Source organism: Eucyclogobius newberryi, unplaced genomic scaffold (genome assembly GCF_026437365.1).
Source record: "Eucyclogobius newberryi isolate DKJ021-1_F unplaced genomic scaffold, fEucNew1.0.hap1 SCAF_1, whole genome shotgun sequence".
NCBI classification, from domain to species: Eukaryota; Metazoa; Chordata; class Actinopteri; order Gobiiformes; family Gobiidae; genus Eucyclogobius; species Eucyclogobius newberryi.
Window position 1 is genome coordinate 47,707,061 of NW_027315723.1, and position 27,961 is coordinate 47,735,021.

At 42.0% G+C, this 27,961-nt stretch overlaps 2 protein-coding genes across 5 annotated transcripts; both read left to right on the forward strand.

The window, feature by feature from the left end:
• Positions 1-996: 996 nt before the first annotated feature.
• Positions 997-27,896, forward strand: LOC140361753 (uncharacterized). 4 transcript variants are annotated; one of them, XM_072447588.1, is made up of 4 exons: positions 997-1,090; positions 3,076-3,148; positions 3,531-3,599; positions 25,888-27,896. In XM_072447588.1, the coding sequence occupies exons 1-4, from the start codon at positions 1,072-1,074 to the stop codon at positions 27,776-27,778; spliced, it is 2,052 nt and encodes a 683-aa protein (XP_072303689.1). In that variant the 5' UTR covers positions 997-1,071; the 3' UTR covers positions 27,779-27,896. The 4 variants fall into 4 exon arrangements, with proteins under 4 accessions (XP_072303689.1, XP_072303706.1, XP_072303698.1 ...); XM_072447605.1 differs by lacking the exons at positions 997-1,090; positions 3,076-3,148; positions 3,531-3,599 and adding exons at positions 17,941-18,040; positions 19,021-19,070; positions 20,713-20,729; XM_072447597.1 differs by lacking the exons at positions 997-1,090; positions 3,076-3,148; positions 3,531-3,599 and adding exons at positions 17,941-18,040; positions 19,021-19,099.
• LOC140361745 (uncharacterized) lies at positions 6,353-9,181 on the forward strand. Its single transcript, XM_072447567.1, has 2 exons — positions 6,353-8,033; positions 8,118-9,181. The coding sequence occupies exons 1-2, from the start codon at positions 6,635-6,637 to the stop codon at positions 8,846-8,848; spliced, it is 2,130 nt and encodes a 709-aa protein (XP_072303668.1). The 5' UTR covers positions 6,353-6,634; the 3' UTR covers positions 8,849-9,181.
• Positions 27,897-27,961: the final 65 nt, after the last annotated feature.

Sequence of the window (27,961 nt, forward strand, 5' to 3'; positions counted from 1 at the left end):
ACTTTCTTATGTAACACAGGATTAATTAGGGAAATTATAAATTTAAGATCGTCTTTGTAGTGTTACACTACAATCCCCTTTTGGTATTACGGTTTCCGTTGATCTCCTTTGCACACTAAATCCAGCAGAGGGCGGTAAAAGCATCTTTTCAGTTGGCTTCCAACCGACATTAAAAGTAACACAACACAACACAAAAAGTAATATGAGACAATCCAGGCAATTTCAACCGCTCTGATATAGTTGATAAAAAAGTATAATTTTATTTTCCAATGTTCAAATCAAACTGCCCAATCTAAAAGTTGAAGATTTCATAATTACAGAGAGAAAATGCGATAATAAATACTTAAACTAATTATTTAAAGGTATATTCTACCATGGTTGTGAGAAAAAAAAATATAAACAACTCGGGTTTATTTGAAAAATGTTGGAAATTTATAAAATGGCCAATTTTGCCAAAAGTTAAATGCAATTTAAAAATACTCAACAACTATTACCCACCGACATTGGCAGGGGAAGATTTGTCTTTGTAGTTGAGCCATGTGACTTTTGTCAGCAGGAGAAACTATAAAACATCTGTTTTATTCTTGTCCAGTGGTAAAGAGTTTCTGGCAAGATGTCAAAAATTGGTTGGGTCAAAAAATGTGTAATCTTACATTTTACAAAACAAGATATTCTCATAGCTACTAAAAATATACCAAATGAGACCTTTAAACATTATAAACATAATGGATAAATGTCATATTCATAAAAGCAAGAGGAAAAAACAAAAAACAAATATTGTGTGCTTTAAAAATGAATTAAAAACGTATCTATCCTCAGTCACTCATCTTAAAAAAATAAGAGTAAATGTGTTTAAGAATTTTGTCTAGCTTCTGGTACTTTTTTGTTATGATAAAAGATGTATTTCATTTCCCTTTAAGGAAATATGAGACGATCCCCGACCCGGAAGCGCGTGTACAACATCCATGAATACATCCGTGATATTGAAGCTTTGCACATTTTGCTTTGCACATTTTATCCATCACTTCATATCGTCTCAACAAGAAAAGGAGCCTGACGGACGTGGTTGTCATGGTAATGTCGCTGAAAGGTAAAGAGATTGTTTTGTTCATGTTAAAACAGAGCTAGTGCTGCTAGCATTTGGTAGCATGTAGCCTGCAGCTAGCGCATGCATTAAAAAAAATATGATATATATATATATATATTTTTTTATCTGTATCTTTGTCTTATCGTCTTCGCCATATTATTTATTCAAAGTGCGCTTTTGTTGTATTTATTGAAGAGTGGGTGACATTAAACATGCCTTCGAACACTCGCCTTAAGCTGCTTCAGCAAGTTTGTAGAAATGTTTCAAACCTTTGCACTAAATCTATTTAGTTAAAGTGCATAATTATGATGTGACTGGTTGGACTGCTCATTTCACTTTCACGGTATTATGCAAAAGATTTTACAAAATCTTGCCTAGTTTTATTTTTGATTTGGTGAAATGTATCCATTGATCTTGTATTTATTGTTTTATTATTGATATTATTATTTAATTATGATATATAACAAGGCTGATGAATAATGAATAAAATGTAAATGTAAAAGGTTGGCATTGAGCTTATAATACTTTCTGGTTGGTGATAAGCAGCTGATGACATGAAAGTAAATCCACAACCATTACCTAGCAACCATATTGTAAACAAGATATGATTGGATTAATTAAAATAAATCATTTGTCAAATGCATGTTTAAATGTCAGAATTGTGGGAGTTATGTGTAAATTGCCTCTGCATTTTGTAATTTAGAATGTTCTGTCTGGATGACATATTCTGTTGTAAGACTCACCACTACTTCCCATTTTCTTTAAACTTCTTTTCAACTTTTTTCACAAACTGCCACGTGACTGATGTGAAACTAAAGATGGACAACATATTGAAATCTAGATCATTTTGTGTACCGTATGTTGTTTTAGAAATATGCAAATTTGAAGTATAATTTTACAGACCCTTCCCATTTGTCTGATAATCAAACCTAAATTCATTTTTAAACATTCTGAATATCCTTATTGGAATAGTCCAAAAAATATTGAGGGATATATTTTTGTCAATATCGCCCATCCCATCATATATGGTACTTATGGTAAAATTATAATCTTTCCGCCTGCTCCTGGTTCCCATCCTCAAAAAATTGGATGTACTACCTCCCCAGACCACCTTCCGTCTACATTTCCCCACAAATCCAGTCTCTCACATTGCATATAACGAGACACCGAGGACCAAAAGCCATTCATCAGTTGTCTCTTCTTGACAGCGATTGTGATTCCAGTCCCGGAAACAAGTTCTCGACCTCAGCGATGCTCCGCCTCCTCCTTCTGCCTTCAGCTCCATTATATTGGCTTCCATTCTGTCAAGCCGGGCTCCGTTGTTCCCCGCTATGACCACAGCGCTCAATGACTCCAAGTCGCGTTGCATTACACGCAACTTAAGGGCCACCTGTTGTAAAGTTATGTTTTCTCCTCCTCCCGATAGGGACTCTCGTCTGATCATAACCGGACGCCACCAGTAAATCCTTTTCTAAATGTGTAATGTTTTTAAAACATGAGCTGCAATAAATATATGGCAGAATTAAACACAACGGATATTCACATTGTTTCAGTATTAGGAATAATAAGTTCCATGTTTAAACAACTTGCAGAAATGTACTTTGTTATAAGTGAAAATGACAATCCAGACAAAAACCTCATGATTAAGTGGCCTTTTTCTGAGCAATCTTGTGGTAAAATTGCCATTACCGTTGTTGGCGAGGATCACAATGATACACATTGTACCAGGAAGGATCATTGTCTACCTTCTTTACCATGATAAATAATATTGTTTATTGTCCCATCCCTGCTCTGCAGCACCACGTCATACAAGTGCCTGTAAAGCAAGCACTTCAATCAATTTCTAAGCACTTTTACTTTCAATGATTCAAATTCTGATTTGGATTTGTGCCTATACAACATCATCAACAAAGAAGAGACGTCTAATTAGCGGTTACGGCGCGTGTGTAAAGTAGAGCCCAGCTTTATTGCCCCATTGTCTCCTGCAGGTGTCCAGACTCTGCAGATTAAAGAAGAACCAGAAGAACAGAGCGTCAAACCGGATGAAGAGCAGCAGCAAGTGTGAGTCTCAACCACTTTCAAACACACCTAACTTCAACAAACGTCTATGGTTAGGTTAAGGTTCACTTTATTGTCCCCTTGGGGAAATTTGTCCTCTGCTTTTGACCCATCCTTCAATGCCATTGGGGCATCTCCTCAGGAGCAGTGGTTGCTGCAGTGTAGCGCCCAGGGACCCATCTCCACATGTGTATTATGATTACATTTTAAAAATATGATGGTCATTTCTTTTAAGTTAAGGTACTGTATTATCCCCGTTGGAAAATTTGTCCTCAGCATTTGACCCATAAATTATTGTTACAAATCAAGAGCTAATTTTATGTGGCAGTTTTAAACTTGAATTATTATTATTTTGTTATTGTGACTATTGTGTCTTTCTTTCCAGGTCTGTCTCTGTAACGCCACAGATTAAGGAGGAGCCTGAGGAACAGAGCATCAAACAGGAGCTGCAAGTGTGAGTCTCAACCACTTTCCAATAGAGATTATGGCATGGATTTTTTTGATGACCAGTATCGGTTGTGTAGGGTTATGTTTGTAAAGCTCCCAATGGGAAATTACCAATCAAAAAAATATATATATATATATTGGGTTTTGATAACTTAAATACCATTGCAGATGTTGTATGCATTTAAAACTTCAAATTAAGAATGGGCACAGCTTTAAACAACAACAAATTATATTTGGACACAAATAATAAATTTGTCCCAAAAAGTGTGTATAGTGCCCCTTTAAGGTTTCCCAGTCTGTATCCTTTGCGCAGGTTCTACTAGTGTCTATAAACTCTAGCCCAGAGTTCGGAAGTAGGCCCAAAAGAAGAAAAAAAATAGCTTTGTTAGTAGCAACAAAAAAAAGAAAATTTTTAAATCCGGCAAAAACCCAAAAAAATTACGAGCGTGCCGTCAGCAAACAAAAAAGGAACGCTCTCACCGGTCTCGCCGCTCTGGGTCTGGCCTTCCAATAAGACGAGGCTCTCGATCACTGCTCCAAACCAGGGATAGAAGTTTGGCCTGGTGTCTGCACTAGTCCTTTGTTCCAGCTCTTTCTCTCTGTTGTTGTTACCAAGGTAACCTCAGAAATGTACACACCCACACTGTAATATTGCATAAAAGATACCCAATTATGGAGGATTTTGTGTGCCAAAATTAAATGCTTAATGGCACAATCAATTAATAGTTATATACCGTATGTCATTCATTCATTAAAAAGCACAATTAATTAATTAAATGTGCAATTACTTAAAGGTGGAATGGACGATTTTTTTCAGCAAATTTTGTATCATATTTCCTCGTGTTGTGGATAAATCATTTGTCCTGCCACGTATCAATCATAAAACGCACCTACCGCTCACCTGCAGCCGCGTCAGGCTCGTCCCCACGTTTCCGCGTGCCTAAGCGCATGGATCTATCATAATATAGTTCCCTCAGTGTACGGGGCAAAATGAAGACGGAGAAAGACAGTTCGAGCTGACGCAGAAGTGGACAGAAATCTACGGGAGACGAGGGATGTGATGCGCTCCGTTGCGCTAATAAACAAACGCACGTGTGTGTTGTATCAATCCGCACGGGGGACTGCGCATGCGCACTTCCGCCTGCGTTCTCAAATCGCCGAAAAATCGTCCATACCGCCTTTAATTTAAATTACACTTAATTAGCGAAGAAAGTTCACGCCAGACGCCCAACTTGGAGACCTGTTAATTTGAAGGCCAGACACTTCGCACATGTGCAGTGGAGGAGGAGTGTTTCCTTTTGGTCCATGGCAAACCAGGTTGAGAGAGTGGCTTTGGTGTATTTGCTTTACACAGTACAAAAACAAGGCGATTGGCTCAGCTGTTTGTCTGCTTCCACCAGATACTTCAGAGATGAGCAGAGTTTAGTGAATATCCTCATTTGCTCCAAGAGCTGCATCTGAATGATTTTTTACCAGATCCAGGTTTGTTTTGGTCCTTCTTCCGGAAAGTGAAATGGGTAGGTACGTCACTGTAATTGGTTGCTGCGCCTTGTCGGCCGCAAAAAAGTTCGGTTTTGTCCAACTTTTCTGTATCCGACTCTCAAAATATGCTGCAAAAATGCAGGACGCGCGTCCTTAGACTTTGAATATAAATGCCGCAGTCTGAACGCGGCTTTAGGCTGCTTTAGTCAAGTCCATTTCTTTACAAAGGAGTCACTGTTACTGTGATGTCGCTCAAATTAGCGGTAAAACTTGCATTATTGTTGTTTCAATAAAAAGCCACATTTGACAGTTTGTGGACGACCCTAAAGCAGCCGGGCTATTATTTCAAGCTGAACCTGCTGTGTCTAATGCCTTGTCCTGGACAAGGAGTTCAAGCAACACTTTGAACATTTTCGTCGATGGGCTATATAGTTAGTTTTCTACATTCACGTGTTTGAGGTCTAGTCCATTGTGGGAGGCATTGCTTTTTCACTGTAATTTGTACTATGCCATGGCACTGACCTCGTATACCCCAAGGTCAAATGTTTGGTGCTGATGCGCTTGAGCAGTGCCTCACATTTTATTTGCATTACAATTTGTAGAGCAGACGGAATCCTCAGAGCTTTCTTTTATAATTGCAGTTCAATGTGGTGCCGCATGTGTAATTACACATGGAATTGGGAAAATAGACCATGTACAAGATGCGTTTACTCCCGAACAGCATAAAAATGTATAAGCAGCCGAATACAAAATATGGACATTTTTATCCATATCGCCTAGAACTGGGCACAATCATTTTTATATAGCTGCACTACATGTTCTCTTTGGCCAAATAATTACATAAAATTCTAACTATTTAAATATTCCTTTGGTATTGTATTTGATAAATACTTATGACCCTGATAAACACTCCTAATTTGAAGGAATGTAACTTTCAAAATACTTGCAAAGTATTCTTTTGCATTCTATGCAAAACTTCAGGTTTTGAAATGGTGTGGAAATTCCTGTTTCACCAGGACCACCACAGGAATGAGACTTCATGCAGACACAGACTGACTTCTCCACAGAGGACAAAATCATTCCAAACTTTGTTTTTGATACATTTTCATTCACTTTCAATTTGTTTTCAGGTCTGTCCCTTTCAGTAGTGCCTGTGTGAAGACAGAAGAGTCCTCACTGCTTCAACAAAGACAAACTGAGCACAAAGAGGAAACGCAGGGAGAGGATATCAGGCCGGAGCCACATTTCCACTCGGAGACTGATGGAGAAACCGAGCATTCTTCTGACACTGACTATTATGAAGACTGGAGAGCTCCATTCAGTTGTTCGGCCTCACAAAACTCAGGTTTATCCTCCAAATACAAGTCTGCACCAGATACCAGTGACTCTGTGAACAATGAAGGCTTGTCCGAATTAGCTGTAGGAGCTGAAAGGGGCAAACCCCAGTGCACTATTTGTAAAAAAATATTTGGGTCTAAACAGGGTTTACAAAGACACATTACAGTTCACACTGGGGAGAAACAATTCATCTGCTCAATTTGTAAGAGAGGATTTACTCGAATGAGTAATCTTGCATTACACATGAGAACACACACAGGTGACAAACCTTACAGCTGTTTAATCTGTAATAGAGCATTTGCCATAAAAAGTTACCTAGCAGTACATATGAGGATACACACAGGAGACAAACCTTACATCTGTTCAATCTGTAACAGTGCATTTACCCAAAAGAGTAGTCTCTCTGTGCACATGAGAAAACACACACTATTTAGCTGTTCAATCTGTAAGAAAAAATTTGCAAATTTCTTCATCTTCAAATATCATGAGAGAACACATATCTGTGAGAAACCTTACAGCTTTTCAAGCTGTAAGAAAACATTACCTTTTAAGAACTACATTGCAAAATACATGAAAATACACACTGGTGTAAAAACATTTAGTTGTTCAATCTGTAAAAGAGAATTTACCAATTCCTCTGGCCTCATGTATCATGAGAGAACACACACTGGTGAGAAACCTTACAGCTGTGTAGTCTGTAAGAAAGATTTCACAAATTCTTCAGGCCTCAAATATCATATGAAAACACACACAGGAGATAAATCTTTCAGTTGTTCCATCTGTAAAGCACAGTTTACCACAAGCGCTCATCTGAAAAGTCATATAAGAAGTCACACTAGAGAAAAGACGTATATCTGTTCAATCTGTGGAGCACGGTTTACCAAAAGCTCTAATTTGAAAAGTCATATGAGAAGTCACACAGGTGAGAAACCTTACAGCTGTTCAATCTGTGAAAAAACATTTACCCAAAAGAGTCATGTTGCGGTACATAAGAGAATCCACACAGGTGACAAACCTTATAGTTGTTCAATCTGTACGAAAACATTTACTGTAAGTAGTAATCTTGCAGAACACATAAGAACACACACCGGTGTAAAACGATTCAACTGCTCAATCTGTAACAAAGATTTCACTCATTCCTCTAGCCTAAAAAATCATAAGAGGACACACACAGGGGAGAAACCTTACAGCTGTTCAGTTTGCAATAAGGAATTCACTCATTCCTCTGGTCTCAAATATCATAAGAGAACACACACAGGAGAGAAACCTTACACCTGTTCGATCTGTAACAACGCATTTACCCAAAAGAGTAGTCTCTCTGTGCACATGAGAAAACACACACTATTTAGCTGCTCAATCTGTAAGAAAAAAATTGCAAATTCCTATATCCTCAAATATCATGAGAGAACACATATCTGTGAGAAACCTTACAGCTTTTCGAGCTGTAAGAAAACATTTACCATTAAGAACTACATTGCAAAATCCACGAAAATACACACTGGTTCAAAAACATTTAGTTGTTCAATCTGTAAAAGGGAATTTACTAAATCCTCTGGCCTCAAGTATCATGAGAGAACACACACTGGTGAGAAACCTTACAGTTGTTCAATCTGTAAAAAAGGTTTTACTTATTCATCCAGCCTCAAGTATCATGAAAGAACACATACTGGTGAGAAACCTTACAGTTGTTTAATTTGTAAAAAAGGTTTTACTCATCCCTCCAGCCTCAAAAATCATCAGAGAACACACACGGGTGAGAAACCTTACAGCTGTGTAGTCTGTAAGAGACATTTTACTAATTCTTCAGGCCTCAAATATCACGAGAAAACACACACAGGAGAGAGACCTTTCAGTTGTTCAATCTGTAAAGCACAGTTTACCACAAGCTCTCATCTAAAAAGTCATACAAGAAGTCACACACAAGAAAAGACGTATAGCTGTTCAATCTGTGGAATGCGGTATACCACAAGCTCTAATTTGAAAAGTCATATGAGAAGTCACACAGGCGAGAAGCCTTACAGCTGTTCAATCTGTGAAAAAACATTTACCCAAAACGGTCATCTTGCAGTACATAAGAGAATCCACACGGGTGACAAACCTTATAGTTGTTCAATCTGTAAGAAAACATTTACCGTAAAGAGTAATCTTGCAGAACACATAAGAACACACACCGGTGTAAAACGATTCAACTGCTCAATCTGTAACAAAGATTTCACTCATTCCTCTAGCCTAAAAAATCATGAGAGAACACACACAGGGGAAAAACCTTACAGCTGTTCACTCTGCAATAAAGAATTCACTCATTCCTCTGGTCTCAAATATCATAAGCGAACACACACAGGAGAGAAACCTTACAGCTGTGTAGTCTGTAATGCACGGTTTACCTCGAGCTCTTATCTGAAAAGACATACGAGAAATCACACAGAGGGGAAATAGACTGAACAAAATATGATTGGTGGTTTTGTACTGTGGTCATGTGATGAAAGCATTCTAAGGAGCCTGTTGTTTAAAGGGCCCATAACATTCAAAATCGACACCCCCACCATCTCCATGCTACATCACGGGGTGGGCGGGGTACGCACGCTCTCACTGAGATTTTGTCACAGGTTGGGCGGGGAAGACGGAACGCTTTTTCTGGGTTTGTGAGTCCAGATATGAGTGATGTTTTATGTTATGGGTGTTGCATAACACTTATTATTATCAAATATGCCCCTTAAAGTAATAAGCAGGGGAAAATAGCATAATATGGGATCTTTAAAATTGAAATGACATTCTGTGGTTAAACTGGTTATGCTGGTTAAATGTCTTTTCTTCCAGAATAAATGTTCTTCCATACTGTGACTGTAGTGGAGTAATTTGGCTGTTTTTAAAAGTTACAACAGATACATTCTTGGTTATGGTAAATAATCTGTAGTCCCGTTTCTCTACGTCAACATATTCTTTCAACATACCAAAGCTTTTAATTTGATCTTTATACCTTTTTGTTTTCTCGTTCTTGCATCTCAGATCTGTGCTGTCATGTGCAAAACTTTGGCCATAAGCCAAACAAACCAACAATGAATTAGAAAATCTATGACAAACCATGATCAAATTCTAAGAAATCATTTTTTAATTCACACATTGATCCAATAAATTGAAGAACAGGAAAAAATAATAATAAAGCACCAGGACCGGATGGCTTCCCTATAAACATTTTTGGTCAACCTTATTCTCCCACATGAACCCACAGCCCTAATATCGCTCATCCCTAAACCCAACAAAGACCACACGCATCTAATTACTACCCCATCTCACTTACAAATGTTGACATAAAAATGATCAGTAAATCATAGAATTTAAAAATTGTACCACGTATCATTCATTCTGATCAGACCGGCTTCATAAAAGGAAGACACGCATCCAACAACACCCTCAGATTATATCATTTAATGCATTACTCATCAGTACAACAAAAAGACACTCGTCAGATGCAGATAAAGCTTTCTATTCACCACCAAAAATTTATTAACTGGATCAAGATCCTATACACATCCCCATGTGCCACAATCCTAACCTATTGACTAACATAAAGCTTCACTGTACACGGGGGAAGAGGCAAGGATGTCCACTCTCTTCCTCTCTAGTCACAATTTGTATTGAATCTCTAGCAGCAGCTATCCACCCGAACCCATCAATCAGAGGTATTGAAACACCAGAAGCCCATAAAATCTCACTTTATGCAGACGATACACTACTGTTTATACAAGTATATTCAAGAAATAATCAAAACAATGCAGTCTTTTTCAAAAATGTCAGATTATGCAATGAATTGGACCAAACCACTGCGAAAGACAATAGGAGAAGACTTACTTTGATGGCTCAACCTTCCTCTCTCCATAATTGGCAGCATAGCAGCAATAAATACCTAAAATAAACTAATGATTTCTCAATGATCCTAACCCACCCCACACTCGCCTGGTTTAAATCACTAGATTCAAGTATCACTCACTTGTTTTGGAAAAATAAAACATCAAGGATTAAACTCTGTGCACTACAAAAAACAAAGTTCAAGGAGGACTATAAGCACCACATGTTCAATATTACTCATTGGCTAACCAACCACAATACATTTACAAATGGACTCACCCCACCAATCAGATATTATGGTTTATGGCTAGAAATGGAACAATTATAATGCAAATCCTCAAATCCTCCTTGAGCCGACACCTTAACGTGGTGGAGGGGTTTGAGTGCCCGAATGATCCCGGGAGCTATGTTGTCGGGGGCTTCATGCCCCTGGTAGGGTCTCCCAAGGCAAACAGGTCCTAGGTGACGGGTCAGACAAAGATCGGTTCAGAAGCCTCTTATGACGACGACACAATCAAGGCAGTTCACGTCGCCCGGATCGGCGTCACCGGGGCCCCATCCTGGAGCCAGGCCTGGGATGGGTGCTCCATGGCGAGCGCCTGGTGGCCGGGTCTTACCCCACGGGGCCCGGCCGGGCACAGCCCGAAAGAGCGACGTGGGGCCGCCCTCCCGTGGGCCCACCACCCGCAGGAGGATCCATAGGGGGCCGGTGCAGAGAGATCTGGGCGGCAGTCGACGGCAGGGGCCTCGGCGACCAGATCTCCGGACACAGAGACTAACTCTGGGGACATGGAATGTCACCTCGCTGGGGGGGAAAGAGCCTGAGCTTGTGCGGGAGGTTGAGCGATACCGACTAGATATAGTCGGCCTCACCTCCACGCACAGTTTGGGCTCTGGAACCCATCTCCTCGAGAGGGGCTGGACGCTCCACTTCTCTGGTGTTGCCCGCGGGGAGAGGCGGCGGGCTGGTGTGGGCTTGCTGATAGCCCCTCAGCTCAGCCGCCACGTGTTGGAGTTTACCCCGGTGAACGAGAGGGTCGCGTCCCTCCGCCTTCGGGTGGGGGACAGGTCTCTCACTGTTGTGGCGGCCTACGGGCCGAACAGCAGTGCAGAGTACCCGGTCTTCTTGGAGTCCTTGGGAGGGGTACTGGACAGTGCACCGACCGGGGACTCCGTTGTTCTACTGGGGGACTTCAACGCCCACGTGGGCAATGACAGTGACACCTGGAGAGGGGTGATCGGGAAGAACGGCTTCCCCGATCTGAACCCGAGCGGTGTTCAGTTATTGGACTTCTGTGCTAGCCACGGATTGTCCATAACGAACACCATGTTCAAGCACAAGGGTGTCCATCAGTGCACGTGGCACCAGGACACCCTAGGCCGGAGGTCAATGATCGACTTAGTTGTCGTGTCATCAGACCTCCGGCCGCGTGTCTTGGACACTCGGGTGAAGAGAGGGGCAGAGTTGTCAACCGATCACCACCTGGTGGTGAGTTGGATCCGCTGGCGGAGGAGGAAGCCGGACAGACTTGGCAGACCCAAGCGCATTGTGAGGGTCTGTTGGGAACGTCTAGTGGAGCCCTCTGTCAGTAGGGTATTCAACTCGCACCTCCGGGAGAGCTTCTCCCATGTCCCGGGGGAGGCTGGGGACATTGAGTCCGAGTGGACCATGTTCTCCGCCTCCATTGTTGATGCGGCTGCTCGGAGCTGTGGTCGCAAGGTCTCCGGTGCCTGTCGTGGCGGCAACCCCCGAACCCGGTGGTGGACACCGGAAGTAAGGGATGCCGTCAGACTAAAGAAGGAGGCCTATCAGGCCACTCTGGCTTGTAGGTCTCCGGAGGTCATCGACGGGTATCGGCAGGCCAAGCGAGCCGCGGCTCGTGCTGTCGCAGAGGCAAAAACCCGGGCCTGGGAGGAGTTCGGGGAGGCCATGGAGGAGGACTATCGGTCGGCACCAAAGAAATTCTGGCAAACCGTCCGGCGCCTCAGGAAGGGGAAGCAGTGTCTCACAAACACCGTTTACGGTGCGGGTGGAGGCCTGCTGACCTCGACTGGGGATGTCGTCGGACGGTGGAAGGAATACTTTGAGGATCTCCTTAATCCCTCAGTCACGTCTTCTGAAGAGGAAGTAGAGACCGGGGACTCGGAGGCTGGCTCATCCATCACCCAAGCTGAAGTCACTGAGGTTGTCCGCAAACTCCTCGGTGGCAGGGCTCCGGGGGTGGATGAGATCCGCCCTGAGTACCTAAAGTATCTGGATGTTGTAGGACTGTCTTGGTTGACACGTCTCTGCAACATCGCGTGGCGTTCGGGGACCGTGCCTCTGGACTGGCAGACCGGGGTGGTGGTCCCTCTGTTCAAGAAGGGGGACCGGAGGGTGTGTTCCAACTACAGAGGGATCACACTCCTCAGCCTCCCGGGTAAGGTCTATTCCAAGGTACTGGAGAGGAGAATCCGACCGATAGTCGAACCTCGGATTCAGGAGGAGCAGAGTGGTTTTCGTCCCGGTCGTGGAACACTGGACCAGCTCTATACCCTCCATCGGGTGCTCGAGGGTTCATGGGAGTTTGCCCAACCAGTCCACATGTGCTTTGTGGATCTGGAGAAGGCTTTTGACCGTGTCCCTCGGGGTGTCCTTTGGGGGGTGCTCCGGGAGTACGGGGTCCGGGGCCCTTTGCTCAGGGCTGTCCGGTCCCTGTATGACCGGAGCAGGAGCTGTGTTCGCATTGCCGGCAGTAAGTCAGACCTGTTCCCAGTGCATGTTGGACTCCGCCAGGGCTGCCCTGTGTCACCGGTTCTGTTCATAATTTTTATGGACAGAATTTCTAGGCGCAGTCAGGGGTCGGAGGGGGTCCGGTTTGGGGACCACAGGATCTCATCTCTGCTGTTTGCAGACGATGTTGTCCTGATGGCTCCATCAAACCCGGACCTGCAACATGCACTGGGACGGTTTGCAGCCGAGTGTGAAGCGGCTGGGATGAGAATCAGCACCTCCAAATCCGAGGCCATGGTTCTCGACCGGAAAAAGGTGGCTTGCCCTCTCCAGGTGGGTGGGGTGTCCTTGCCCCAAGTGGAGGAGTTCAAGTATCTCGGGGTCTTGTTCACGAGTGAGGGAAGGATGGAGCGTGAGATCGACAGGCGGATCGGTGCAGCGGCTGCAGTGATGCAGTCGCTGCATCGGACCGTTGTGGTAAAGAGGGAGCTGAGCCGAAAGGCAAAGCTCTCTATTTACCGGTCGGTCTACGTTCCTACCCTCACCTATGGTCATGAGCTTTGGGTAGTGACCGAAAGAACAAGATCGCGGATACAAGCGGTCGAAATGAGTTTCCTCCGCCGGGTGGCTGGGCGCTCCCTTAGAGATAAGGTGAGGAGCTCGGCCACACGGGGGGAGCTCGGAGTAGAGCCGCTGCTCCTCCACGTCGAGAGGAGCCAGCTGAGGTGGCTCGGGCATCTGTTCCGGATGCCTCCTGGGCGCCTCCCTCGGGAGGTGTTTCAGGCATGTCCCACCGGGAAGAGGCCCCGGGGAAGACCCAGGACACGCTGGAGAGACTATGTCTCTCGGCTGGCCTGGGAACGCCTCGGGATCCCCCCGGAGGAGTTAGAGGAAGTGTCTGGGGAGAAGGAAGTCTGGGAGTCCCTGCTCAGACTGCTGCCCCCGCGACCCGGCCCCGGATAAAGCGGCAGAAGATGGATGGATGGATAATGCAAATAACTAAACATTGCTGACATTCCCTTTATCACCAAATCAATAAAATTACACGCATGCTTTAATGCTCTGACTATAGCCTCTACTCTGCCTGGTGGAAATTTCACCAAGTAACAAATTCCACACTTCACCCCACTTTGGAACAACCCTGACTTCATAAGCAAAAAAATAAATTAAAAAAACATTTCCCCACATGGGCTGAAAAGGGTGTCGCTCACATTAAACATATATTTTTTTAAAAATACCTACAAATCAAATAATCAGTTATGGAAAAACATCTGACTCACAAATTTAGAACTCTCGCCTACAATATCAGACTTAATATTTCCTCTCCAAAGAAATGTCTCTCTAAATATACTAAATAATTTCAAAGCCATTTCAGACCACATGCTACAATAAAATGAGAAAATGATCAATTACTCCTGATATTTATCTTTATCTTGTGTCCAAAAATGTCAACGTACAATTAATACAATAGAAAAAACACTTCACAGAACACATTACACGGGCAACAGTTTAACTAAAATGGGTTTCACATCAGAGATTTGTACACATTACACTCAGAAAAGTATAGACACATACTGTATATCCACACAATCTAGTCCAACACTTTTGGGAAGAGGTCACACAGTCACTATCCACTATAGTGTATAGTGGGCTGCCACATCCCATAATCCCTCTCTCTGCCTGCTAGGGGACCTCACAATAATTACTGATAAAACGTTAAACTTCAAAACACTCCTCACAGCTCTAACCTTCACCAAGAAAACTATCCTCTTGAACTGGAAAACCCACAATAAAATACACATTAACCACTGGAAAAATCTTCTCACTGACTTCATTACAATGGAATATACATCTCCCCCCTATAATCACTCATTAGAAACCGACCTCCCCCACCCAACGCTCTCTGACCTTTTACAACTCTGATTCCTTTCTCTTTTTCCTCCATCCTCACACATTTCAATCATCTACCAACTTTATGTATTTGTGAGCCAACTCCTACACAACCACCACCCGGCCACACAAACATGTCATTAGCACATACATGTATTGTTGTTGTTATTGTCATCATTATCATTGTTGCTGTTGTTAGTACTATTATCACAGTTATCATTTATATCACTTTTGCTACATAATTAGGCCGTGGCTGCAGAGCCGCGGCGCGGTCAAATGGCCCAGCAGTTTCAGGAACCGCGGCACTGCCTCCCTCGGCACTTATAGCCTCATGGCTAACCCTAACCCTAACCCAGTGGTGGGCCGTCAGGATCAGCAAGGCCTTCTCTGCTAGCCTAAACATAATCAGAATATGATTTAAAAATATATATATTTTCCCTCAAATATTTATTAAATTATTCCCCAGAATAAGAGTTTTACCCCAGGTTCAGCATTTGGAGGCTGGTCTTTATGTTAGATATTTGCGGCACGGACCACACGCGGCGCGGACAACGGGCGGAAAACGCGCAGAGAACGAGCGGACAACGGCAGGTCACGGAGAACGGCACACAGAACGCGTGAAGAACGAGCGCGGACAAGGTAAAGCAACGCCTGTTTAAACGTCTAGAGCCATGGCATCATAATGATGGTAGTATGTTGGTAATAAGGTGGATTTATTCGGGTGGGACTGTGTATGACCTCACTGAAAGCCCAAGCCCCAGACCCACGGCCCGCCACTGCCCTAACCCTAACCTTAACCCTTAACCTTAACCCTGAACCTAACCCTAACCCTAACCCATGGTATCATAATGATGGTAGTATGTTGGTAATAAGGTGGATTTATTCGGGTGGGACTGTGTATGACCTCACTGAAGGCCCAAGCCCCAGACCCACGGCCCGCCACTGCCCTAACCCTAACCCTGAACCTAACCCTAACCCTAACCCTGAACCTAACCCTAACCCTGAACCTAACCCTAACCCTGAACCTAACCCTGACCCTAACCCTAACCCTGAACCTAACCCTTAACCCTTAACCCTTAACCCTTAACCTTAACCTTAACCTTAACCCGGCGCGGTCTAAAACGGCGCTAAAACGCGGTCAAATAGTGCAGCAGTTTCAGGAGCCGCGGCACAAAATAACATGGCAGTTTCGGCCGCGCGCCACGGTTCTGTAGACACTCCCATATAATTATATCCATCATTGTCACAACTGCTATTCTGAAAATACAAACACCCCCTATAATTTCTTGTATGTAAATGTAGGAAATGTAGACTGAAACACACTCAGTTTATACAATGACAGTGAGTAGTGGTATATAATGATATAATAATACATAGTAATATATTTGTCTAATATCTGTTGCTGTTTTTGTTCTTGTTATCTGTTTTTTCTTTTTTTTTCACATGTTCCAAGCAAAATGAGCTGAGTGAACAAATGCTTTCTTCCCCAGCTCTGTGCGGGCAAAAGGACCAGAGAGCAACAGCTGATTGTTTGGTCGGAAGGAATATGTGTCAACACTTCTCTGTGTGATCAAAGCACAAATGTGCAGAGGCAGTAATCCAAGCGTTTCCTTCTAAATAAATGTGTACCAATGTCCTTGCCAAAGAAGGGCTGTGTCATGGCTCTACAGTTGGTAATGAACCTGAGAGAAGCATGTCCACCATCTGAAGACATGAAGAGGAAGCATTCATATCTAACACTTCAAAAGAAAAACATAATTTCCCCAATTTAAGTTAGAATTACTTCACATGTTTTTCTGTGTAGTTTAAAAGTGAGGGAGTCATCAATCAAGGCAACAAAGCATTTGTATTCATGAACCACTTCTTTGACATTCCTTTCGAAAGTGGACACTGGAACAGACTGAGGCACCTTCTTAAAGTTTAGCTTAGTTTTGTCAGCATTGAGGACTCATTTTAACTGAAAAAGTGAATGCTGCACCGCCACAAAAACTTTCTGCTGGCTTTCAATGGCCTGAGCAAGATATGATCCATATCAATAAATAACTGCCATAAAACAGCATAAAAATGCATTTTAGCATCAGATTTATTTTGATGTACAAGATAAATAGAAGGGGACATAAAACTCAGCCCTGTGGCACCCTATGAACTGTTTCGACAAACTGTTCCTCAATCGTCCCTCCAATGATCCTTAAAAATGTAAAGTATTTTATGTGTGTTCCTTTGATTTATTGAAGAAAAAAAACAGAAAATAAGTGAGTGATGAGGAAGCTGACAGACTCCCCCATCACCACCGGGTACTCCTTCCGCTTCCTCGGCACCACCATCACCCAGGACCTCAAGTGGCAGCTGCCGCAGGAAGTACTTCCTCTGCTGGGCTGCCTTAATTGTGTATGATGGTGCAGTTCTACATGACCATCATTGAGTCCATCCTCACCTCCACCATCACCGTGTGGTACGCTGGAGCCACAGCCAGGACCAAACGGAGACTACAGCGCATTGTATACTCTGCTGAGCCACTCCCCTCAGGCAGGAGGCCACTCCCCTCAGGCAGGAGGCCACTCCCCTCAGGCAGGAGGCTATGGTCCATCCGGACCAGAACCTCCCACCACAAGAACAGTCTGTTTCCCTCTGCTGTTGGACTCAAGAACACTCCTGCCATTCATTGCACTGCTCATTTTCTGCACTATTCTGACAAATTAATGGATACATTGTGTATATATTCAGACCAAGTCTATTTTATTTTATTTATAAATTCTACATTTTATGCATGTCCTTTTTGCTACTGTTATAATTCATTGTTGTATGTTGCACCTTAACGCCAAAGCAAGTTCCTAGTTTGTGAATTCTGTTCATTGACAATAAACCACTTTCTGATTCTGATTCTTGTATAATACAATACAATAAAAGGTTATGACAATAAAATATATACATGAATGTTCAAATATATAAATTATACAAATAACTTGGGAATGCGTCTGTCTGACCTGTAGGTGGCAGCATTGCGCTTCTGTCCTACAGCGCACTAGAAATGATCTATAGAAAAAGAAAGCACGCTGTCTGCTGAAATCACACCAAGAATAAGAGAAAACGGCTATAAATAACATCTTAGGACTCAACTTTAAACCTGAGCCCGGACCAGAATTCTGAAAACGTCGCTGACATGCCGTTATTACAGAAAGGTAAAATGATTGTTCTGCTGATGTTAAAATGCAGCAGGCGCGAGCCTCGCTGAAGCATGTAGCGTGTAGCATGTAGCATGTAGCTAGCATTCTGGGATATTTATACAAATTGGACGACTTTATTCGCCAATTGTCTGTATTTTTTTCTGTATTTATTCAAAGTGCGCGTTGGCCCTTGCACTTTAAAGAAAACCGCCAAACATATACTTTAATAATAATAACATTTAACATCAAACTCGTACCCAACTCGATACATTACTTTCTGATCAGAGATTTAACACATTTTCTAGGATTTCTATAAATGGTAATTTATGATTAAAATCAGAAGGTGGTACAGTTATCTCGAGATATTCACTATGTCACTCCACAAAGTATAAAACACAATAATGTATCAATTTATTTGGTGATATCTAACTGTAAATGTTGTGTTCATAGTAAGCCTATTTTTATCCTACAGTAAATTTAATTGTTTTTCTTAAATGCATGCCCTTTTATAATTTTTAATGGTGTTCTATTAATGCTCATAGTTTAATTTTGCACCGAATCACCAAAGCAAGTTCCTATGTTTGTGAATTTTGTTCATTGGCAATGGCAATAAACCATTTCTGATTCTGATTCTGAAATTAAGCTCATATTAAATAATCATAACCGGTACTTGTTAAAGAGTACAAAAACAATGTCTGGAAACTATTGATTTTGTGTTTCCAAAAAAGATCTGGCACACATTCTTTTAAGGTTAGGAAAAGGTCTGGTGGTCTTAAACGGCTGTAGACCTACTGCTTCTTATGCAGGTACATTAACACAACACAGGGCTCGTTCTTTCTTAAATACACTGAATCAGAATGTGTTCAGATGATCAACAAATAAGAAATAAGATAGTCAGAAGCTCACCTTGGGGTAAATCTCTGCACTAATCAGCCTGCACTGCACTTATATGTGTAACTATTTCTCACCTTTTATGTCTTCATTTCCTCCTGCAGCTGAAATCCCAGAGACTCCACAGATTAAAGAGGAGCCAGAGGAACAGAGCGTCAGAAAAGAGGAGGAACAGCTGCAAGTGTGAGTCTGTCACTTTCAAACACATCTAAAAGCAATGAATTGTTCATTCAATTACAAATAATGAGACAATGCTTAACCCCTCATTTATATCAACTCAGACATGCATCTGCTGTACTATGGAGGATTCTGTGTACCACAAATTAAATCCTTAAATGCACAATTCATTAATGATTTAATTATATAATTAATGTGTAATTATGTGTATATTGGTCGCATTCTGAGTTAAGGTATGTTGCAAATTTGAGACACTCAACACTCAAATAAAACATTTGCAAGTTGATAGCTTTGTTTCGTGTAATTTGAACCAATTATTTTTATTTTAACCTCCCTCTGGAGTTAATTCCAGTGAATTCAGCAAATCTAAAAGCTGTGACTGCTGTGGCTCGTTCTTTTTTTGTTTTTTGGTCCGTAGTAGGGCTGCAGTTCTCGATTCTTTTTGTAATCGAGTAATCTATCGATTTGTTCTTCGAGTAATCGGTTAATTTTTTTGTACATTCCGTAACCCATTTTAAAACATATCAAATATTTTTTTAAATAAACATTATAGTTCATTGTAATAAACAAATAACAAATTGGAAAAAAAACACATTTTATTCTTAATTTCACATAAGTTTGTCCCCAAAACAGCAACATTTCACTTCACCAGTCCAAGTGTTCTGTTTGTATATAAAGAATATATAAAGAATATATAGAGGACTAATTAACTTGTCACCAGACTGTTGTTTGTAACAGTTACAGTATGAATTCATTTGTGTTTCTGTCACATAACTTAAAATAAGACATTTGTTTGTAAAACATTGTGTGTGAGACCAGTGATGCTGGTGTTTGGAGCGGTGGCTCTACATTTTGTCACTTTACGCCGTTGGCTCCGTGTCATCGCGGACTTTCTGTTTCACATCAGATTATTATAACATGGTCGCGATCCTCCTGCTGTTCCTATAGATGTATTGGCCGTTTCAAGGCGCCGCAGAGGAGCGTGTGGCATGTTTTAAACTGGGAAGCAGAGTTGGGAGCGCGGGGGAGCGCGAGTGTGGAGCGGGGGTCCGCGGTGGCGCGGTGAGGCCGCTCTCTCTGTTGTGCTTCAGCTGCTTCAGGAGCTAGCTCCGTGAGGAACAAAAGCGCCACAAGTCGTTTTGTGCGCTCCGCGCGCCACAGATTCACGTGTTTTTAATAAAATATGTAAATTAAACGAAGCATCGAGGCAATAAAATAATAATCAAAGCGTTTTTGTAATCGAATTATTCTATTAACTCGAGTAATCGTTGCAGCCCTTGTCTCAAGGCTTTATTCAACAAGACAGTGCAGTGTAAAATGGGAATGAGTCTGGGGTATGACATAGAGCAAACTGTGGAGAGCCGGACTCGAACCCACAACGTTATGTTTGATTTACTTTCAGGTCTGAGTCCAGTGCTGTCGGTATGAAGGCGGACGAGTTCTCACTGCTTCAACAAAGACAAACTGAGCACAAGGAAGAGGACTTCAGCTCAGAGCCACATTTCCGCTCGGAGACCGAGGGTGACACACAGCACTCTTCTGACCCTGGTCTGAACCAGGAAATCCAACAGACTCTACAGATTAAAGAGGAGCCAAAGGAACAGTGTGTCAAACAGGAGGAAGAGCAGCTGCAAGTGTGAGTCTCAACCACTTTCAAACACTCAAATGTATTTGTTAGGAGGATAAGCTGATATGTGTTTTTTATGAGGGTCCTCAAAATACAGTAGAGCCAGTGGCGGCTCGCCCATAGGGGGCGCTGGGGCGCCGCCCCCCCTGACCTGACTGCCTGTTTTTATTTTATTTTTTAAATAATCTCTCATATTGAAAAAATAATCTGTTAATTAGATGCTATTGATGATTTTGCTTTATGGGTTTAGAACTCTCCAGGATTATATTAACATTCACTTTCAAGTTCCACGTTTAAAACGTGAACGTTTATCATGTTTGGTGTAGTAGCCAATAGGCTGTCTTGCCGGGGCTCCTGTTCGATCAGCCCCATTGTGCTGTATTTAAGCCAATGGCTCCCCTGCTGCTAGGCAAAAAAGAATACACATCCGCCAATCATCGTCAAGGAATTTTATGGGTTTGGAGCCCTGAAGATTAGCGCCCCAAAGTACCAAGATGCACCACTGCAGCTGCTTAACAGGTGTTTTCATTCCAGCAGCGAAGTGTGTAAAATGGCGACGTCGGATGAATTTGCCCCAAATTCAGTCAAATCCTTACATCTGCATCCCTTTGGAAGAAGAACTTTTGAGGAAAAGCTCATCGTAAAACAACTCGGACCTGACAAGCCAGAAGTGAACATAACCCAACAGACGAGAGAAAGAGGGAAAACATACACCAGAACCTTTTCCCGAGATTGGTTCGATCGAAAGCCATGGCTAACTAGCTGTGGGGATGTCAATGCCATCTTTTGTTTTCCTTGCCTGCTGTTTAAAACAAGTGCGTGTGATAGTTCGTGGACACAGACAGGAATGACAGACCTGAAGCATTGGTCAGAACGTGCTAAAAAACATGAGCGGTCAAGAGTGCATATGGATAACTCTGTGAAGCTAGCCATGCTAGGTCGAATTAGCATAGCGACACAGTTGGACGAAGGACACCGCATTGGCATAAGAAAGCATAACGAGGAGGTGGATAGGAATCGGCATATTTTGTCTAAGTTCATTGATGCCGTGAAATTCTGTGGCGCCTTTGAACTTGCGTTGCGTGGGCATGATGAAAGTGACACATCAGAAAACCCTGGAATTTTCCGAGGTCTCATTGATCTCATGGCCTCGATTGACCGTGAGTTGGGGGTGCACCTGGAGAACGCCACTGTCTTTAGAGGCACTTCGAAGACCGTGCAAAATGAGCTTTTAGACTGCATGTTGGCAGTTCTCAGAGACAGGATTATGGAAGAGGTAAAACAGGCGGACTATATTTCCATTCAGGCAGACGAGACAACCGACTGTTCCACTCATTGTCAACTTGTGCTTGTGCTACGGTACATGGATGGCCACAATAACGTCAAAGAACGTTTTTTTGAGTTCATCGAGCTTCAAAATGCGACCGCGGATACAATTGCCACTGCATTATTGGAAAGGCTGAGCACAATCCTTCCTGCTGGACAAAACGGAAAACTAATTGCCCAGGCCTATGATGGTGCCGCAGTGATGAGGGGTGCTACAGGTGGAGTGCAGCGTAAAGTTCAAGACGTGTACGGGAATGCCTACTATGTTCACTGTTATGCGCATCAGCTGAATCTAATCATGCAGCAGGCAACATCCAACATCTCAAAGATCAGCCAGTTTTTTTCAGACATTGGGGGTTTTTCGACATTTTTTTCCAAGTCGTTCAAACGGACAGCAGTGCTGGATGAAGTGGTGGCACACCGACTTCCGGGTGCCTCGACAACCCGGTGGAACTTCCACAGCCGTGCGGTTAACACTGTGTACGAGCACAAAGAAGAACTGGTAAAGTGCTTCCAAATGATTCGAGACAGAGGAGACTTTGATGCCATATCGAAGAGAGAGGCCGGGGGATGTATGCGAATGTTGGAAGATGAGGTTTTCTGTTTCTTCCTGGCGTTGTTTCACAAAATCATGCCACATGTAGACCTGCTGTTTAACCAACTCCAGAAGAAGAACATCGACTCTGACTTCATCGCAGGGATCACCCAGAGGTTCACTCACAGCATACAGGCCATCAGGTAGGCTATAATTATTTTTGTGGTGATGAAATTGTGATATTTATAGGAAGTTCTAGTATTGATATAGTTATTGTTTAAGCTACATAGAGTAGGCTGAAGGATAACCTGAACAAAACTCTGCTCCCGCTTGGCTCACGGGTGCAATACTACATGCCGTTTCATTATATTTGGTAGAATGAAGGACACATTAGTTGTGAATACATTAATCACCGAGTTTGAAAGGTATTTTCCGTTAATAGCGGAGTGACAGCCGATTAATGTGAGCACACTAGTTTTAACGGACCGCTATGCTGATTAGATTTTTTGTTTGGGATGACACACTGTTGTGGTAAATTAGTAGTTATGTGTGGTTTTAGCAAATAAAATAAAATGTTAACAGACACTTACAAAGCCACCTGTCAAACTTGATTTCCATCAAATTTCACAAATCTTATGTGGATTGTACAGTAAATAAAATTGCGAAATGAAACGGAAACACATCACAGTTAAAGCTGTATTGGTGTTGATTGATTCATGTCGATATGAATAGATGACATGACTAACAAATGGAGGGAAATGAATGTGAAATTATTTGTTGATTTGCTGAATTGGCGACCTACTCTGCATTTTTTCAACCAATATGCAAAACATGCTTATGTTGCCTAAACAATAATAACATAAATCCACATGGCACAGCACAGTAGAATATGTATAAATATGCCAAGGCTAAAATAGAGCCAATTGAGCCCCAAACCATAAAATTCCACGACAATAAAACTTGTGAAACTTGTTTTGGATCAGGGACTCCGTTCCTTCTCTTGTTGAGGATGAGGAGTATAGGGGACCTGTACCACCCCCGAAGAAACGGAAGGCAATGGGAGAAGACATGCAACAGCATCTGGCAATAGAGGTAAGCAGTAACAGAAGTTATTTTTCCATATTTTATTAGTGTCTATTTCTATTCTATTTGTGTAGATGATATAACTGATATGTCATTTCATAGGTATGTGATACCATTATGAGCCATGCCAAGGAGAGGTTTTCCTTCACCAAGCATCTCATCAGTGCCACTTTGTTGCAAGGAGACTTGTTTCCACAACACAGCAGAAAGTTCCCAGATTCCGCACTAGGAACCACAGTGGAAGCCTATCCCATGTTGGACAAAGCCAGACTTAAAACTGAACTGTCCCTGATCTACGAAAATGAGGACTTCAAGGGTTGCAGTGGTGCACTGGCTCTCTTTCAGGTTCTAATGGAAAATAACCTTCAAGGCACATTCACCGAAACTGTAAGTCTTCTCAAGATCCTCATCACCACACCAATGACGACAGCAGAATCAGAGAGGTGCTTCTCTACTTTAAAGAGGATAAAAACTTTCCTTAGGAACACCATGGCACAAGATCGCCTCAGCGCTCTGGCCATGCTCTCTATAGAGAAAAAACTCACACAGGACATTCCAGATTTCAACAAAAGGGTAATTGAGAGATTTGCCACCCAGAAAGATAGACGAGCAAAGTTTCTGTACAAATGAGCGTTCTCCATTTCTCCAACTCACTCACTCACTCTCACACTCTCTTTCTATCTCCCTTTTGTTTCTCTCTCTCTCTCACACTCACACACACACTCACACACGCACACGCTTCACACACATTCACCAATAAAATAGTGATCTCAACTGTATGTAACTCTTATGTTTGCTTTGTTGTTTCTAAGTTGTGAGCTGTTACTGTTTCATACCAGTTAAAATAATATTTCTTCTCATACTCATACAGCTGTAGTATACATGTCTTTAAAAAACTAAATTGTTGTAGTAGATGTAGTAACAGAAAACTGTTGTTCCGTCGTATGATTTATCGTTATGTGTTTGCATTTTCTATCTGGAACATGGACCATAATAAACATAACTTGTTCATTATCATTACCTGTGAAAGTGTTGATTTCTACATGGCAGATAAATTAATATTGTCTTTCGACCATTGGTATTGACTGGTTTGAGTTATTTTATTGGTATAGGCAAGGGGCTGTTTTAAAACTGAGCAGCACTTCTCTGCATCAACAGCTCACGTCTCGTTTTTAATTTATTGGCCTACATGAAATGGTGAACAACAAATATGAGTTGATGTGTGAAACACAAATTTATCATTGTGAATGATTTGGGATCTCCGGCTGGCCACCCTAAAACATACTTCCCAACTCTCCCAATTTGGTCGGGAGTCTCCCGATTTGGAGCCTGTCTCCCGATCACCAGACGAAATCTCCCAATTTCGGAGCTTACATGGGCGCCGCCATGTTTGTTGTGATTATACCTGGGCGCCGCCTTGTTTGTTCTGATTACGCTACTGGGCATGTTTTTTACCCCCCAGAATGCAAAGCGTTCACGTCGAATTTAATGAAACACAATGAGAGTGAACAACGTGAAAGATAGTGGCTTCTCAGATGACTTACGGACTGGTCAATTGAAGTACTGGCTCAATTCTGCACGGTCTGTTAAGTACAGAAACATACCGTTGAGCAAAAAGTGGGACGGATATGCGTCCTACAAGTCCTGTTGCACGACTTCCGGTATTTTTGTTCATATTTACTTGTTAATTTCTCTTAATTCTGAGAGAAATTGAAACCTCCCGCTCTGGGGGGTAATCTCCCGCTTTACTAAGCGTTATCTCCCCCCTGGATGACAAATAGGTTGAGAAGTATGCCTAAAATGCACCAGAATGCAGGAAATCACATCTACGAAATATTTTTTTTTTAAATAGCCCCACCAAAAAAAAAAATCACCAGCCGCCACTGGTCATCATGTCTTTGCCGGTCTCATCTCTTTGCCGGTCTCATCTCCTCACCGGAGTCTTGTCCTTTTGCCAAAGATAAATAAACTTTTGAAGAAAATAAAAATGCATTTTTGAAAATCTTCGTTATAACCACTATTTTGTAGCTGAGGAGTAAATGTGGGGTAACAGCGATGTGGTGAGTTTAGATAAACTACAGCGCTAAAACAATCGATTTCTGTTGTGCTTCAGAGCTCTTGCTAATCTAATACTGTTGTTTTAGCATTTTTTTTCATTCCACTGACAGTGGACAAAATAATTCCAAATGTTTTTTTATTCATTTTATTTCAAATTTTTTTCAGGTCTCTTCCCGATTCCAGTGGTGTCTGTGTGAAGACAGAAGAGTCCTCACTGCTTCAACAAAGACAAACTGAACACACAGTGGAAACACAAGGAGAGGACATCAGCTCAGAGGGAGACACAGAGCACTCTTCTGACACTGACAATGAAGACGACTGGAGAGCTCCATTCAGCTGTTCAGCTGCACAGATGGAGGCAGAGGCTAATGGAGATCACTACAACCAAATCCAGATCAGAGCCAGAAGCACCGCTGCACAAAACCCTGTTCTGCTCTCCAAATGCAAATCTGCACCAGAGACAAGTGCAGCAGTGAACAATGGAGGAACAGTTTCACAAGCTAAAAAGAAGAAACACTTGTGCACTCTTTGTAAAAAGAGATTTTGGTCTAAACAGGATTTGAAAAATCACATAAGAGTTCACACAGGAGATAAACCTTATAGCTGTTTAATCTGTAAGAAAGCGTTTGCCTTAAAGTGTAATCTTACAAAACACACAAGAACACACACAGGTGAAAGAGGATTCAGCTGTTCAATCTGTAAAAAAGATTATACAAATCCCTCAAGCCTCAAATATCATAAGAGAACGCACACAGGTGAGAAACCTTACAGCTGTCCAATATGTAAGAAAGATTTCACTTATTGCTCTGTTTTCCATGCACACATGAAAACACACTCAGGAGAGAGACGTTACAGCTGCACAATCTGTAAGAAAGCATTCACTGTAAACTGTAGTCTTAAAAAACACATGAGAACGCACACAGGTGAGAAACCTTACAGTTGTTCTATCTGTATGTTTGCATTCTCTGTAAAAGGCAATCTTACAAAGCACATGAGAACACACACAGGTGAAAAATTATATAGTTGTTCAATCTGTATGAAAGATTTCTCTCATGCCTCCAGTCTCAAACTTCATAAGAGAACACATTCAGGGGAGAAGCCTTACAGCTGTTCTATCTGCAAGAAAACATTTACAGTAGTGGGTAATCTTACACAACATATGAGAACTCACACAGGTGAAAAAATATATAGCTGTTCAATCTGTAAGAAACATTTTGCTTCTACTTCTAGCCTCAAATATCATATGAGAATACACTCAGGCGAGAAACCTTTCAACTGTTCTATCTGTAAGAGAGCATTTACCATAAAAAGTAATCTCGATAGTCACATGAGAACACACACCGGTGAAAAAACATTTTGTTGTTCAATTTGTAAGAAACATTTCAGTCAGTGCTCTGGCCTCACTTCACACATGAGAACACACAAAGAAGAGAGAAGTTACAGTTGTACAATCTGTAAGAAAACATTTACCTTTGCAAGTAATCGTACAAGACATATGAAAACACACACAGGTGAGAAACCTTACAGCTGCTCTATCTGTAATATACGGTTTACCACAAACTGTCATATGAAAAGACATATGAGAAGTCACACAAACGAGAAGAATGCAGGACAGAATGTAACAGAAGATGAAAAACAATTTAGCTGTTCAATCTGTAAAAGATATTTTGCTGGTGCCTCTGGCCTCAGATATCATATGAGAGTACACTCAGGTGAAAAATCTTTCAGTTGTTCTATCTGTAAGAAAGCATTTATCTTAAAGGCCAACCGTGATAGTCACATGAGAACACACACTGGTGAAAAAATATTCAGTTGCCCAATCTGTAAGAAAACATTTACTTTTGCAGGTAATCTCACGAGACACATGGGAAAACACACAGGAGGGAAACCTTACAGCTGTTCTATCTGTAATAGACGGTTCACCAAAAGCGCTCATATGAAAAGACATAAGAGAAATCACACAGGGGGGAATAATGCAGAACAGAACGTGGAAGGTGGTTTTAGAATGAGTTCATGTTACATTGTTCTAAAGAGACTTGATTTAAAAAAGGAATGAAATCCTTTAATAGAATTAACTGCTAAATGTAGATGGTCTGACCTGGTTTGTAGTTACTATCGCTGTAATTACTGAGCCTACCCACATTAAGCTTAAGCTGATGATGAGAATGGTTCACTTTAAAGGACACCTATTATGCAAAATGTCTTGTTTTAGATCTTCTAGCTGGCGAGTGGTAAGAGA

Bases quoted from the DNA above. Each gene is read 5' to 3' on its own strand.
- LOC140361745 (XM_072447567.1), top strand. From the start codon at position 6,635: ATGAGTAATCTTGCATTACACATGAGAACACACACAGGTGACAAACCT. The intron at 8,034-8,117 runs GTTTTACTTATT...TTTGTAAAAAAG, and splicing joins TTGTTCAATCTGTAAAAAAG to GTTTTACTCATCCCTCCAGC.
- LOC140361753 (XM_072447579.1), top strand. From the start codon at position 20,518: ATGAAGGCGGACGAGTTCTCACTGCTTCAACAAAGACAAACTGAGCAC. The intron at 20,730-25,887 runs GTGAGTCTCAAC...AATTTTTTTCAG, and splicing joins GAGGAAGAGCAGCTGCAAGT to GTCTCTTCCCGATTCCAGTG.